General features: G+C 42.3%; 1 protein-coding gene across 5 annotated transcripts in view; it reads left to right on the plus strand.

The window, feature by feature from the left end:
• The window catches only part of rasgrp3 (RAS guanyl releasing protein 3 (calcium and DAG-regulated)), a 33,379-nt gene that overhangs the window by 15,802 nt on the left and 2,326 nt on the right, over nt 1-15,251 (plus strand). For 4 of the 5 annotated variants that reach the window (XM_085800908.1, XM_085800907.1, XM_085800905.1 and 1 more), the window contains 15 exons: nt 1,521-1,646; nt 2,485-2,587; nt 3,238-3,300; nt 3,565-3,696; nt 3,874-4,021; nt 5,795-5,968; nt 7,991-8,107; nt 8,230-8,508; nt 10,462-10,542; nt 10,658-10,771; nt 10,869-10,984; nt 11,798-11,945; nt 12,176-12,212; nt 13,420-13,569; nt 13,765-14,144. In XM_085800908.1, the coding sequence (XP_085657034.1) occupies nt 1,577-1,646; nt 2,485-2,587; nt 3,238-3,300; nt 3,565-3,696; nt 3,874-4,021; nt 5,795-5,968; nt 7,991-8,107; nt 8,230-8,508; nt 10,462-10,542; nt 10,658-10,771; nt 10,869-10,984; nt 11,798-11,945; nt 12,176-12,212; nt 13,420-13,569; nt 13,765-14,144 (2,112 nt within the window). In that variant the 5' untranslated portion in view covers nt 1,521-1,576. Of the gene's footprint in view, nt 1-1,520; nt 1,647-2,484; nt 2,588-3,237; nt 3,301-3,564; nt 3,697-3,873; nt 4,022-5,794; nt 5,969-7,990; nt 8,108-8,229; nt 8,509-10,461; nt 10,543-10,657; nt 10,772-10,868; nt 10,985-11,797; nt 11,946-12,175; nt 12,213-13,419; nt 13,570-13,764; nt 14,145-15,251 lie in introns of those variants that run through there. The other variant, XM_085800909.1, reaches the window with a different exon arrangement.

Consider the following 15,251-nt stretch of genomic DNA (forward strand, 5'->3'; position numbering starts at 1 on the left):
AGACTCTGAGGGTAAAACAAAACTTAACTAAAATGTCTGAAAGAGTTTCAGTCATCAAGGTGCAGCCATGCTAGGTTATACAGTAGATTCCTACAGGTGCTTCACCTCTGAGCCAAGATCCAGGTAGGCCCTGCATCGGCCACCGTGATAAAGCTCCTACAGAACCAAAATAGTCAGAACTGAAGAAAACACTTGAATAAGACGATCAAAACATTTTCAAATGTCTACAGCAAAGTCCACCTGGCCCCAACATGTGGACCTGGATCTGCCAGACACATTTCCCTTACTGTGTGTTGTCTGATTGTGAAATAGGTATTCATGGTTACACCTCTGAGAACTTGCGCAGCCTCTCGTGAGAATAGGTGTTGTGATTTCTGTCTTTGTTTGTGTTAAATGTTGTCAAAAAATGTCGCATCAGACACAGAGACAGGTCTTTGTTGTTGGTATCACTGTGTGGCTGTTGTGGTTACAGCTTTGTCTGCATGTGTGTAAATGTCACATTGGATTACTGTGACATGACTGTCTTGGGTCAAAATATCATCAGCTGGCCTATAACATCCAACCTGCAGACACAAACAGCATCATTTCAGGTGTAGTGCCGTGGATATAGATGAGTCTTTGTTGATGGAAACATCACTGAGGAGAAGGGTTAGTGAGAAACAACATGTTGACTGTGGAACTGGACAACAAACTGTGGCCAACTGTGGAATTAACAAGAGATGGAGATGTTTTCAACATGCAGCAGGTGCATATTGGTCAGCTGTCAGATGCTGCTGGGTATCTGTGCAAATGGATGCGAGGAAGCACTGCGTCATGACTCATGTATGAACACCTGCTGATGGGTGATATGTAATTGTTGGTAGAAACTAGTGAAGTTCTCTACCAAAGAGCCTCTGGTCAGCTCCTCTGGTCTGGATCAGATTCTCATTTTGAAAGTGAATCCATGTGGTGGAGATAAGGTGTTCACGTGTGTCTGTTAATGTGTGTGTGAGGTGGAAGCAACTTGAGGGCAAAGTACAAGTCCTACTGAAAAACTTACAGGCAACACTTCAGTAAACACAATGAGATATCATTTATTTATCTACTGTTTATGGTCGAGGTGCAGTCACAGTTTGAATGAGGCCAACACAGGTTCATACAGGACAATTTTCCTCTACCCTTCATATAATGAACTATAAGAGTGGACATTTTAAAAAGATTTTGTCAAATTTCTTTGGAAGAAAATTTTCAGTAATGGCAGTTCCATGTAATACACAACCACTACAATTTTTTTTTCAAAATGTAACCTGTGATTTTGTGAAAACCATAATGTCAAAATGCTGACTCATCCCAAAGAAGTCCAGATTCTTATGCTGCTTCTTAATTTCAAACCATATTTCTACGTTGAAGTAGTGATCTGTTTGGTCATTCTCATAGCATTTCTCCATTCATTTTCTATGGATGGATTTCTATGGATGGCCAATTACATCCCCTTTTTATCTCTGACTGTTGACTCTTCCTCTATCTTTCCTGCACCAAAGGAAACCAAGAACAGGAAGTGTTGACCTGTGACCTTCCTCCAGCTTCAGCCTTCACTATGGGATCATCCACACTGGGAAAGGCAGCATCCCTGGATGCTCTCTTAAATGAATGTATTCAAGCATTTGGTGAGTAACACACATGCCCAGTGTCAGTGAACACTGACACTGGGCTCATCTAAAACCTGTCTCCTGAAAAAAGCAATGAAGTTTGATAGTAGAGTCCATCCACTGAGAAAGTGCCATTCACTTGTTTTACTCATTCCAAATCAAACTTGGTTGTCATTTTTTTAAAAAAAAACCTTTTTTGTTCTTACTGGTCAGACTGGGAAAATTTAATTTTGTCATGGTTTCCAACCAGATGATTGATGCATTTTCCTCCTTTCCTTATGAAATGCAGCCATATGGTCTTCATGTTAATAGTATGAGGACACTGAGCACATTTCAACGATTGCATAAAAAAAAACACCTAATAAATTATGTAGGTGACAGTTTAGAGGTATATATAGTAGAATATATATAGAATATATAGATAAAAGATAGAACCTATTGGTCTTTCCATAGCCAAGATCCAGGAGAACATGTTGAATATGTGACCTAAAGGATATTCCAATCTTTTCCATGGGTGAACATAATTGTTATGGTAACTAATTTTAATGGAGCTCCAGGATTCTTGGTAGGATCTTGTTACCAAGACTGAATGAGATCATGGAGCTCCATTAAAATTAGTATTTCTAATATGATACAATTTTCATATGAAAAATAAAAATTAAAAGGAAATATGGAATATAGTGTTGAAAAAAATAATAATAAAAAGATGATAAATGTACACCCTGCTACCAGTGCGTTGCAAAGAGCAGCTTCTATAAATCCATTATATACCTGCTGGATGGACAAGCTCTGGGAAAAACCCAGAACTTGTCACCGTTGAACAGTGAAGATGTTTTGTGACTCATGTCTGTGACAGATGACCATGGGGAGCTGCAGGGAAACCTGCTTCCACGAAGCCTCCTGTTGATGCATCGCTGGTACGTCACATCCTCAGAACTGGCGAGAAAACTGCTGATGATATATCCCAGAATGCTGCAGGAACCACATGGCACTAACACAATGAATAACTGCAGCTGGATGCAGACTTGATGTGACGCCTGAAAGGAAATCCACTCTAAATGTTTAATGTTAATGGAGTTCAATCAGACCTTCACTGTCTGACCCTCAGACAGTGAACATCCTGTGGTATGTTCATGTACACTGAGCTGTAACGATCCTGCTCTGGGTGAACGTCCTTGGAGCTGCTCAGTAAGTGATCATTGCCTGTCAGAGTTAAAATTTAATTCTAATATGAACAGGAAGCTGGAGAGATGGTCATTACAGTAATTTGTCCTGCAGTTCATGACTCAGTAAAATGACTGGATAAAAAAACTGATCTTCTGACAGTGTTGTTTGTGAAAAGTAAGGCTGGCATCAAATATAACAGATTTTTAAATTTCACTTGTAATTCATAGAAGAGACAAACAACCAAGTTTAAGTTTCTGATGTTTGATATGATAGTTATATGGTAATAACTTTTTTTTTTTTTCACCTCCCTCTATATAAATACATGCAGGTTAAACAGGCTCACATGGTCAAATTGCTTCAGTGTCTATTGATGGTTGTACACTACAATGTATTTGTATGTCAGATATTGTAAAGAAAAAAAAAGACCTTAACTTAACTCCACGTACCGTGACTGCGATGGTGACAGCTGTCAAAGAACCAGACTGAAGATTTGTTATTTAATGAGGTAAGATCCTTCAGATACACTCACACATCCCAACACATTAAGACTGCACTGTGGACCTCTGGGAAATCTAAACACAAGACCATATAAGCCAATGTTAACTTAACCTACTGTAATCTGGCCTCACTTTATTCACGACCTCCCAGAGCTTTAGTCCTTCACTCATACAGTTTAAAGGTTTATTAAAAATAAGAAGCTCACTATGCTAACTGTTAACCCTGTCTGACAGTTTGCTGTTGAGGTCTACATGTGAGTGTGTGTGTTCAGGTACTGGATAGTGACGTTCCCTGCAGAGTTCAACCTGGACCTGGGTCTGATCCAGATCACAGAGGAGTTCCGAGACGTGGCTGCTCAGCTCGGCTGTGAGGAGCATTTCAAGCTCATTGACATCTCCACCATGTAAGACATACAACACATACATGTGTAGAAGATAACTGTGACTACAATCTGACATCATCCGTCATCCTGCTGGTCCAGCATTTAGTCTGTTATAGACAGTTTATTATTCATATTACTATATCACTATATGTCTCCAGCTGGTTTGCTCTGACTGTTTGTTATTTGTTCTTCCTGTAGTCCATCATATGACTGGATGAGGAAGCTGACCCAGAGGAAGAAGCAGGCAAAGAAAGGCAAGGCCTCACTGCTGTTTGACCACCTAGAGCCCATGGAGCTGGCCGAACACCTCACCTTCCTGGAGTTTAAGTCTATCCGCAGGATATCGGTATATCTACTAAAATACACAACCTAACTCTAGTCCTCTACTCTAGTGCAGAGGTTCCCCACTGTGAGCTGTGCAGCAGTGGGGGGCTGCAAAGGTCTAGACTCTAGTGGGTTGACAAATCATTAGCAAAACAGTTTTTTTTATTTAGGAGAGACTTAATTATGGGTTAACAAATAAACTTTTATTGCAGTGTACAAAACAGAGTCCATTATGATGTCATCATATGTGAAAAGAAAGCGAAGGTGTGTGAAGTATAGGAAACCCCCTAATGATGGAGGTGGTGGGAATGATGGGGAGAAAAGTAGGAGAGGGAGTGTTAGGGTTAGTGATTGTGAATGGAAGAGACATAAAAACATTCTCCCCAAATGAGTTTAGGGTTGGATTCTTGACAAATTTGTAACAAATGTTGAATTTTAAAGGGATATTTCAACATTTTGGCAAATTCACCCATTGCCATAATCCCTATAGTCATAGCAGTAGGTTCATTACCTTTAATTGTCGGTGCAATCTGTTTTTCGATCAGCGGGGCAGAGATACAAGCTGCTCAGCTAACACTAACAGGCTGGCATATGGTATTTTCGGGTTTCCCCCATCAAACTCATCAAATACACAATCCAACAACTGCAAAACATTATCGTGGACAAGTTGTGACCTGCACATTCGCCACGCTATGAGATAATAACATATGATTATGTAACATTACAACACAAAGCAAATACTTGCGCTTTTGAAGTCACTCTGCCGAGCAGCCGTGTCTTGAATGTAGTTCCGGCTACGCATTTGCCTCGAAAACAACTCTGTCTGGTAACGTTCTGTTATTATCTCATAGCGTGGTGAATGTGCAGGTCACAACTTGAGAGTGAGAGTGAGAGCGTTTTGGAGTTGTTGGATTGTGTATTTGATGAGTTTGATGGGGGAAACTCGGAAATACCATATGCCCCACCAATTGAAAATCAGCTTGCACCGACAATTAAAGGTAGCGAACCTACTGCTTTGACAATAGGGATCATGGCAATGGGCGAATTTGCCAAAATGTTGAAATATCCCTTTAAAAACTGTGACAAGTCCATGATACTAAGTTTTATATTGTTCCTGGGACGGCTACATTGTAAATATTGCTGTCTCAGTCTTTTCCTTCTTTAGGAGAGATTGATGTTATAGAAAACAGGTTTGAAGTTGTTGGCTCCTATTTGGATTTAAAACATAAGTGCAGAAAACATGCATCAATTAACATTTGTTTAATATAATTTTGAATAATGCATTTACAGCTGCTTTGTAATCATTTTAATTTCAATAGATGTGTAGTTACTTTATTGTATGATCAAAGCAGCCATCCGTCTATGATGTTTGTTTTGATTGTGTTTAATAAGGAGAAATATCATGGTCTTCTTGTTCCTGAGTGTTCTGTGGCTCACTGGTTGAACATGAGGCTTTACAAAAAAAGAAAAAAAAGAAAGTTAAACACACTCTAAGTTTGGTGATTACATATTGTTCCTGACCAGTGTTTGGGAAGTTAAACACCTGCTATGATATGAAGCTTGCTGACCTCTGAGTGAACTTCCTTTGGTCGACCAGCAACAACAGCAGACAGCCATTTAGGAAATTCTCCTCAGGCAACATTGTCAAAGTGTCAACTTTGATTAAATCTAACAAAACATTAGCAACTGTAAATACCATTACCACATTACTGTTGTCAGCAGGCTTCAGGAGACCCTCTGAGCTGCAGGAACATACACTCCCTCCACATGACCTCTGATTTCCTTTTGTCCTCAGTTCACTGATTACCAGAGCTATGTGATCCATGGCTACCTGGTGGACAACCCCACTCTGGAGCGCTCCATTGCCCTGTTCAATGGAGTCTCCCAGTGGGTCCAGCTCATGGTGCTCAGCAAGCTCACCCCTCAGACCCGGGCAGAGGTCATCACCAAGTACATCCATGTGGCTCAGGTAAGACATTGAGTGTCAGTCCCTTCCCACTCCAAAAACAAAAGCAACATGCTCCATTCTGTATTCTGTATGTGCATGCACGATGTCTGCTGGCAGAACAGTGGAGGATGGTTGTTGTTTTTTTTTAAATTCACCTATTGGTGGTGTGTGGTAAGGCACTGCTCGGTCCATCTGAAGCAACTCAGGGTTCAATGTATTGCTCAATGATCAGTTTTGAGCTGCCAATCAATCCAGTGTGCATGTGCAGGCACAGGGAGAACATCAAACTCTAGGCACAGGAGTCAAACCCAGAACTTGTGAGGTGACAGTACTAACCACCACATTGATCCACTTATTACTGGAGTCAGACGTCATGTTGAACTTGATCCTGGAGCAAAGTCCACGTACAGCGGCCCCTATGGTGAGCTCATGCCAGCACAGACACATGCTTCCATGGCCAACGAATCAGCCAGGCACTGAGAGTAGATCTGGAACTGGTCATTGTGGAAATGGAGCTCCTTCAAAAGGCTCAAGTCATCAGGCTGCTCTGTGCATCTGAGGGTCTGATGCATCCATCTTCCTTGCTGCTAAAGCTTGGAAAACTCTGCCACAAACTCTGTTTGCTTCTAACAGTCTTCTGAGCTGAGTGACGTTCTGTCTGAAAGCCCCATCAGGCTGGGTAGCCTGTGTCACTGATTTGTTTTTTTAGAAAATCCCACAAACAACATTTGCCAAATTCCTATTGGTTTTCAGTTGTTGTTTTTTTAATTCCAAATGTGCTCTCCTCCTCTGATGCTGTTCTGGTCTCAGTCTGCTGCTTCATCTGTCATGTTGGCTGATATACTGTCCATCTGAAGAGGTGCTGCTCTCATCTGTTCTCATGATGAGCATCTCTGTGTCCATAGAAATATATATATATATTTTTTTAAAACAGTATCTATCACATGCAGCTGAAGTCGTCTTGTATATTCATAAGCACAAATAGATGCAGTTGAGTTGTTGTTCCATTAGAAAAGCTTTTACATGTTGTTGTGGCTGTGGCTGTGTTGGGCCCGTCTCCTTATGAGTGGTCAAAGACTTTCTCCATTACTTCTCAGTCGGTGCTGAAGTCATCCTGTCTGCAGACAGGCTGGAAGCCTTTCTCACTCTTCTGTCAGAGTAATATTGCTTAGATATTCAGACTGCTGCTATCAATATCCAGTCTAAAGCTAATGGCTCCATAAACTCTATTATTAATTCCCTCATTTAAACAAGTAGACTCGTTGACATTGGGATCTCTATCTCAAGAGAGACCTGCATACACAAATATACACACATCGTTCATATACATATACACCAACATTTTCACATTAAAAAACTGTGAAAAGCATTAAAGTCCCCCTCCTGTGACCCTTTTTGGTTATTTTAAAACATTCTCTGTGGTCTTTAAATTGTTATTTATGAAGTTTTTAGCCAAAATCACAAAACCTGTGTCATTTCCCAGGGCTCTCCTTCTGCATAGCACCAGCAAGGTGGGCGGAGACTGCACTGCCCTGCCCAGCCACCCCCTCGCAACCCCCTGCTCACTGACAGCTGGACATTGTACAATACCGATTCAGCGCGTTTAGCGTAAAACTGCACACTGGGACTGGAACGTAGTCCTTGCTTACGGTGCAAGCTGCTCTACCAGCTGAGCTATACCTGTTATACCTTGACAGCTCCACCGAGTTGTCAAGCCTTTCACCTCTGAGCCAGATGCAGAGCGGGGCAGGAGCTTGTAGCACTAGTGCCTTCCCCTGGGGTTGTGACACGTCAACCCCAGTCTCCCTGAAACTGCCAGTTTGCGTCTGCCATTGGTTCACAGCAATTTGAAGGCAGAAAAACTCAGAAATGCAATTTTGCACTTCCTTTTCTGTTGATATGTCCTCTAACACAAGAAAAATGCCACAGGAACATGTGAAAAGCACGAAAAACACGAGGGGGTTTTTAACAGGTATCATGGATTCAGCAGTGTGGAGTGATCAGATCAGCAGTGAAGGAGTAAACATGTCTCTGTCTCCACAGAAACTGCTGCAGCTGCAGAACTTCAACACTCTGATGGCGGTGGTGGGCGGCCTGAGCCACAGCGCCATATCTCGACTGAAGGAGACCCACTCTTACCTGGCTCCGGAGGTGGTGAAGGTGAGCCGACAGTAGCCTTTTACAATGAATCCATGTGTGTGTGCATCATCCACACACATGGATTCCTACATCATGAGAACAGCAAACACACACTGAGCCCAGTCTTCCTCCCCCTGCTTCAGATCTGGAGTGAGATGACAGAGCTGGTGTCCTCCAGCAACAACTACTCCTGCTACAGGAAGGCCTTCAGCGAGTGCCAGGGCTTCAAGATCCCCATCCTGGGCGTGCACCTTAAGGACCTGATCGCGGTGCACGTGGTCTTTCCTGACTGGGTGGAGGACAGTAACAAGGTGAACCTGGTCAAGATGAACCAGCTCTACATGACCTTCAACGAGCTGGTGTCGTTGCAGAGTGCAGCGGCTCAAGTGGAGCCCAACATGGACCTGATCTACCTGCTAACGGTGAGCAGGAGTTGATACGAGGCACTAGAGGGGTCATAGAGTAAACCGGTTATGTTTCAAATGGAATGGTTTTTAAACAGAGTGACTACAAAGTCTACGGAGTAGGGTTTGTTTTCTTCAATAACACATGCGTAAATTAAAATACTGTATGCTTTGGTTGTTTTACAGTGTTGTTAAACCTTACTGTCACCCCCCAACCTTAAAGGGATAGTTCAACGTTTTGGCAAATTGGCCCATTGCCATAATCCCTATAGTTTTAGGAGAAGGTTTGTTACCTTTAATTGTTGGTGCAAGCTATTTTTAGAACAGCGGAGCAGAGCCGTGAGCTGCTCAGAGGAGGCCAATGGGATTTCTTGGTTTCTCTCATCAAACTCATCAAATACACAATCCAACAACTCCAAAACGCTCTGGTGGACAAGCTGTGACCTGCACATTCACCACGCTATGAGATAATAATGGATCGTTACCAGACAGAGTTGTTTTAGAGGTAAATTCATGCAAAACCGCTGATGCGCGTTCCTGTCGGGGGCAGTTTTTCGGCAAGCAGTCTCTGCATTTGCCTTGAAAACAACTCTGTCTTGTAACGTTCGGCTTGACTCCGCCGTTCTAAAAATAGCTTGCACCGACAATTAAAGGTAACGAAGTTACTCCTAAAACTGTAGGGATTATAAAAATGGGCCAATTTGCCAAACTGTTGAACTTTCTATCCCTTTAAAGCAAATAACTTTTAACTGAATATGCAAAAGTCTCTCTTTGCTTTTACTGTTTCACACTTTATGACAACATTTTAAAGGAGATATGGAACTGACAGTTAGCCTAACCTATGACTGAGTTAAATGTAAGATCCAAATCCATGCCAAACCTTTGACATAACACACAACAAGCAACTGTCAAGACTTAAGTTTTACCAGTTATGTGGTCACAACTTGTGGTAGCTGTAACAGCTACACTCAGACTTATTATGCTGTCAAACTGGTGTTAATCTTGGCCAATGTCAAGAGTGAACTCAGTCTCTGGCATTCTTCGTGTGGCTCTTCTGAACAGTAAACTTTAAAAACAGTTGGATTATTGTCTCTAACCCAATCCTTCAAACTCTTTCTGTTGACTCCAGCTTGCTTTAGTTGAAGTCATTAGCTGAGGTGTTCACATCCTTCTTCCAACCTACACTGTAAATGTTTGATGATACATTATTGAAATTGAGATGAAGATCAGGCCACATTTATTTTATTTTTTTTTTTTAATACATATTTTTTGGCTTTTTGGCCTTTTATTCGATAGCCCAGTGAGATAGACAGGAAAGGGGGAGGCAGAGAGAGGGGGAATGACATGCAGGAAAGGTCTGCCCGATGCGGGATTCAAACCGGGGACGTCTGCGGTGAGGACTGTAGCCTCTACATGGGACGGCCGCTTTAACCACTGCGCCACGCACCGCCCCAGGCCACATTTAACTTTAAGACATACACCACACACACCTCATTTAATGGTCTATCTCTATTTCTTTTTTTAAATTACTTTCTACATTGTAGATTCAAACTGAAGATATCAAAACTATAAAGGAACACTTATGCAATTATGTTGTAAACACAAAAGTGTTATGTCACCTGACCTAAACCCAACTGGATGAGTTGGAGCACAGAGTGAAGGTAAAACAGCCAACCGGAGCTCATCCCCTCTGGGAACTCCTTCAAAACTGTTGGAAAACTGGTCCAGGTGACGACCTCATGAAGCTGATGACAGAATCAAGAGTGTGTAAAAAGCTGTTTACTAGCCTACATAATTACGTGTTCCTTCATAGCTTTGATGTCTTCAGTTTGAACCTACAATGTAGAAAGTAATAAAAATAGAGAAAAAACATTGAATGAGAAGGTGTGTCCAAACATTTGACTGGTAGTGTAAGTACAGGTAATTCCATAGGGTTCAACTGATGGTCTGTAACCTTTGTGTGTTTTTCAGCTTTCTTTAGACCTTTATTACACAGAAGATGAGATTTATGAGCTGTCGTTACTAAGAGAACCCCGTAACCCCAAATCGTTGGTAAGGTTCAGCTGTTTATTTCTATTTTGTGGTCCATTTGTCCACACTTGGTGTGTCCAATTTTGACACACTGATGCTGTACCATTCACTGTCATGGTGTGTGTGTCCTTGGTAGCCTACCTCTCCGACGACTCCTACCAAGCCCCTGGCCCCACTGGACTGGGCCTCCAGTGTCACCACCAAACCAGACCCATCTGTCGTCAACAAACACATCAGGAAGGTGGTGGACGTGAGTATCTGAGAACAGAACAGTTCTCACACACAGTGTGTGTGTGTGTGTGTGAAAGATTGTTGGAGTAACGTGTTTCTCGTCTGGTTTTGGGAAGTCTGTGTTCAGGAATTATGACCATGACCACGATGGCTACATTTCTCAAGAGGACTTTGAGAGCATCGCTGCTAACTTTCCCTTTCTGGACTCCTTCTGTGTTCTGGACAAAGACCAGTGAGTCTTAATAGTAGATATGATATTATGTAGGCCTATTATAATTTAAGTTACTGTGTTTTTAGTTAGCTCCCAAACCGTTGCTTTCAGAATTAAATAATTTTTCCAGTTGGAAGTAGTTATAATCACTGTTGTTAAAGGGATACAGTAGTTCAACATTTTGGCAAATTGGCCCATTGCTATAATTGCTATAGTCCTAGCAGTAGGTTTGTTACGTTTATCTGTCGGTGCAAGTTATTTTTAGAATAGCCGTTCTCAAAAGCAGTAGGTTCGTTACCTTTAATTGTTGGTGCAAGCTATTTTTAGAACGGCCGTTCTAAAAATAGCTTGCACCGACAGATAAACGTAACAAACCTACTGCTAGGACTATAGCAATTATGGCAATGGGCCAATTTGCCAAAATGTTGAACTATCCCATTAATGACTTTACTTAACAATGGATGTAAAACAGCCTAAATTCACTCACCTACTGTAAAGTCTTGTGCTGCAGTCGCTAGATACGTTTAGTTATTAAGCTACAGTCATATATTAAGAGCGTTGATGTTCTTGACAGTGATTAGTGAGCTGTCCTTGTTAAAAAGTTAAACAAAGTTAAAATTTGTTAGGTTAAGTTTTGGTTATTAATTGATTCAGTCTGTCATTCAAAGTTCATATCTTAAAACCCATGTTGAGGTTTGTTCTGGCCCCACCCGATGCAGGCGGTTCCTGTGTTAAGCTGCAATCACAAGTAGAGAGTCACAAACCTGCTTCTGTACCCCTCTCTTCTTCTTTACCCCCCTCCCTCCCTCTCTCCCGGTCTCATCTTCCTCTCAGAGACGGATTGATCAGTAAGGATGAAATGATGGCCTATTTCCTCCGGGCTAACCCTCTGCTCCAGTGTAAGATGGGACCAGGATTCATCCACAGCTTCCAGGAGATGACGTACCTGAAGCCCACTTTCTGCGAACACTGTGCTGGATTTGTATGTATCTCTCTAATGTTCCTGCACTGACTGTGTAAAGTGTAGTGTATCTTGCCCTGAGCAGCCCTGAACAGCAACTCTAAAAGCTCCCATGCATGACAGAGCCAGATGAATACTTCCTATTTATGAACCATTCATATTTTTTCTTCCACATGATTCCCATTATCTAATGTAATGTGTTTTATTTTTGTGTCTTCTGTGTCCTCTTCCTCATGTCCTCACGTCTGCAGCTCTGGGGAATCATCAAACAGGGCTACAAGTGCAAAGGTACATGTCACTTTATCCTCCTCTGATGCCATACAAAAGGAAAAAAACACCTTGTTTTGGGTTTTCAACAAAGTCAAAGTCAAAGTTAAAAGTGCCCTCCCTTTTAAAGAGCCAATGGATGATTTACAATGACATCTCTCTCTTATAGTAGTAGTAGTAGTAGTTTTTATTTGTCCCCGTAGGGAAATTGAGTTGCAGCAGATCACACTCTTGACATTTCATCTAAAAAAAAAACAACACAGCACAGTACAACTTTCACACATAGATTAACACTCATCATCAGTAGGTCACACTTTTTATGTTTATCTCAGCCTTAACCTGGTCAGACCAGCTGAGCAGGCTATGAGCTGACCAACACTAACAGTGACTATCGATTATTATTAAGGGATTTAATGGCCTGGGGCACAAAAGAAAATTTTGCTCTGTTTTTAGTAAACAGAGGGGGGCGATATCATCGCCCGGCTGGAAGAGGGTTAAATGAGTGGGCAAGGGGGTGCCTTTGGTCACCTATATTCCTTGCCTTTTTCTCTATCCTATCTCTGTAGATGCCTTCCATACATGGCAGAGTGATGCGCAGCAATTTACTAGATATGGTTATAATTTCTCTAACCCTCTTTTTCTGTGCCTCTGTGGCATTGCCAAACCAGCAGGTAATACAGAATACATCAATTCACAGCTCATCATTGTCTTTATATGGCTGATAATTGGTTGACTGGACATACTGCTTTTCTGTGCCGTCTGCAGACCTCTGACCCCGTATAGAACTGGTACTAACATCTGTCTCAGATGACCTGATCACAAACGGGCAGCTCTAAATCCAGATGTGAACACACCCATTCACAGAGCTCTGATCACTCAGACCACATTCAGAGGTGGTCTGACTCTGGACCACCTGTGCCCACATTTTTGAGCTGTGTGATTTTTTTTTTTTAACTGTTTCAAATGGACAAAACTTCTTAACATCATAAGACCTGTGCACCGCACATTAACTCGCTATCCACTCCTGCTTGCTCTCTCTCCATCTCTATCAACTGGGTAAAAACAACAACACATAACTGTTCATTTAAATATAAAGCAGGAAATAAGATCCAATCACAAGTGGTCAGTGGTGGAGATGCAAAAAGTTGAGGAAGGCAGGGAATTAAAACTATCAGCATGGAACACCTTTACCTGCATGTTTGCTGATGTGTCTCTGTGTTGTCTGCAGACTGCGGTGTAAACTGTCATAAACAGTGTCGGGAGCTGCTGGTGCTGGCCTGCAGGAAGCTGATCCGCTCCGGCTCTGTGGGCAGTGTGTCTCCAGCCAGACCCACTCACAGCTCACTGCCCAGCAGCCCTGCACTGCCCACCTGCAAAGGTTCTTCATTCTGTTACCAAACATTACAAACTACATGAATGATGCACTTAGAGTATATTGCCATTTAGAAATAGGGCTTTAACAAAGCCAACAGCTTGTCCAGTTTATGAGCTATATGATGTCTACATATGTCCTCGTACCAGACTGGATCTTAAATCATATAATAACTCTCTGTAATCTTGTGTTTTCCTTCAGACAATGATGAAGTGTTTGAGTTCCCAGCAGTCACATCTGCAGGTCCAGCTTTGGACACGCAGTCCATCACCCTGATGACCGGTTCAGCCCAGAGAATCTCAGTCCGCCTGCAGAGGGCCACCACCAGCCAGGCCACGCAGACCGAGCCCCTTTGGCCTGAGCACACCTGGGGGGCCACGGACGGCGGCTCCCACACCTTCCCCAAAATGAAATACAGAACTCACAGGAAGGCGTCTAAAAATAAAGGCTTTGCCTTGTGGGAAAACCAGAACGAGCAGCACCAGGCGGTTTCCTCACGGTGCAGCCTGGAGTCTCAGAAGACGCTGGACATACAGAACAGGATCACACTCAGAGGGGAGGTGAGGGGACAGCCGTCCTAGTGGTTTCTCAGGCCTCGTAAAACATGTTTAGCAGAAATACTTATAATAGTATATTTATACTACTCAATATGAATCACCATAGTGGGAGGCTTGTTTGAATAGCTTTTATTAGTGGACATTTATTACAAGTCTGCTCCTCTGATCACCACCAGTAATTTGATATCTTCTAATATGAACAATAGGTTTAAAGGTTTAAGTATAGCAGGAACCAATCAGACCTACACCTCATTAAGAAGTCTCCTCCACCCTGAACAATCAGACAGGGTGTTTGTTCCAACTCTCTGATATGACCCATAGCAGTGTCTCCTAGCGCGAATACCTGACCTTTGTTGTGACGGTTACAATAACAAATAGATCCTTTATCGCCAAGATGTTGATTGTGGTTAAAATGAGTCCTCTTCAACATTAGATGTTTCTGTTGTCATGGTTACAGCAATTGCAGTGGGGCTAACAGTCATGGATAATAGAAACCATCTGCAGGTTTTAGATCAAACACCACTCGTCACTGCGTCACGGCCTCCTCCTGACGTGAATTTTGTGTCTTTATACTCCTGTCATGATCACTACGACCACTAAATGTCCCCTAGCTGCACTGATGGAGAACTTCCAGTAGCTATTTTCCAGTCATATCCCATCAAGTTGGTTGGTTACTGACACATTAACTACACTAACAGACATGCAGAACATGTTAGAAAAGATACTGATGATAGTAAAGATCATATGAAGGACATCAGTATTGATTTTGTTGCCAGTCAATGACGCCAAGACCTGGTAACACTTTATAAAAACTACACACTATTAAGCATTAGGTAAAGCAGAAGTAAGCGGAATGTTTGTGTTAATATAAGTCTTAAATAGTTATATCTTCCGACAGCAATCACTTATATAGAGTGTTTGGTCTGAAACACGGGTCTGTCAGTCACTCTGCTCTGCTGTAAGCCGAGGAGAAAACTTTCCTTGTATCCTACAACCTTTATCCAATGAGGCGAGAGAACGGCATAAAGGGTCGGTCCTCTCTGTGTGCAGCCAAGGGATGCGCTTGAATGTGGTGACGTAGGGACGAGGACCAATAGATCCATGACGAGGGCGGGGGCTGCTAACTCCATC

The sequence above is a fragment of the Trachurus japonicus genome, chromosome 15 (genome assembly GCF_045865225.1).
Source record: "Trachurus japonicus isolate A0001 chromosome 15, Traja_1.0".
NCBI lineage: Eukaryota > Metazoa > Chordata > Actinopteri > Carangiformes > Carangidae > Trachurus > Trachurus japonicus.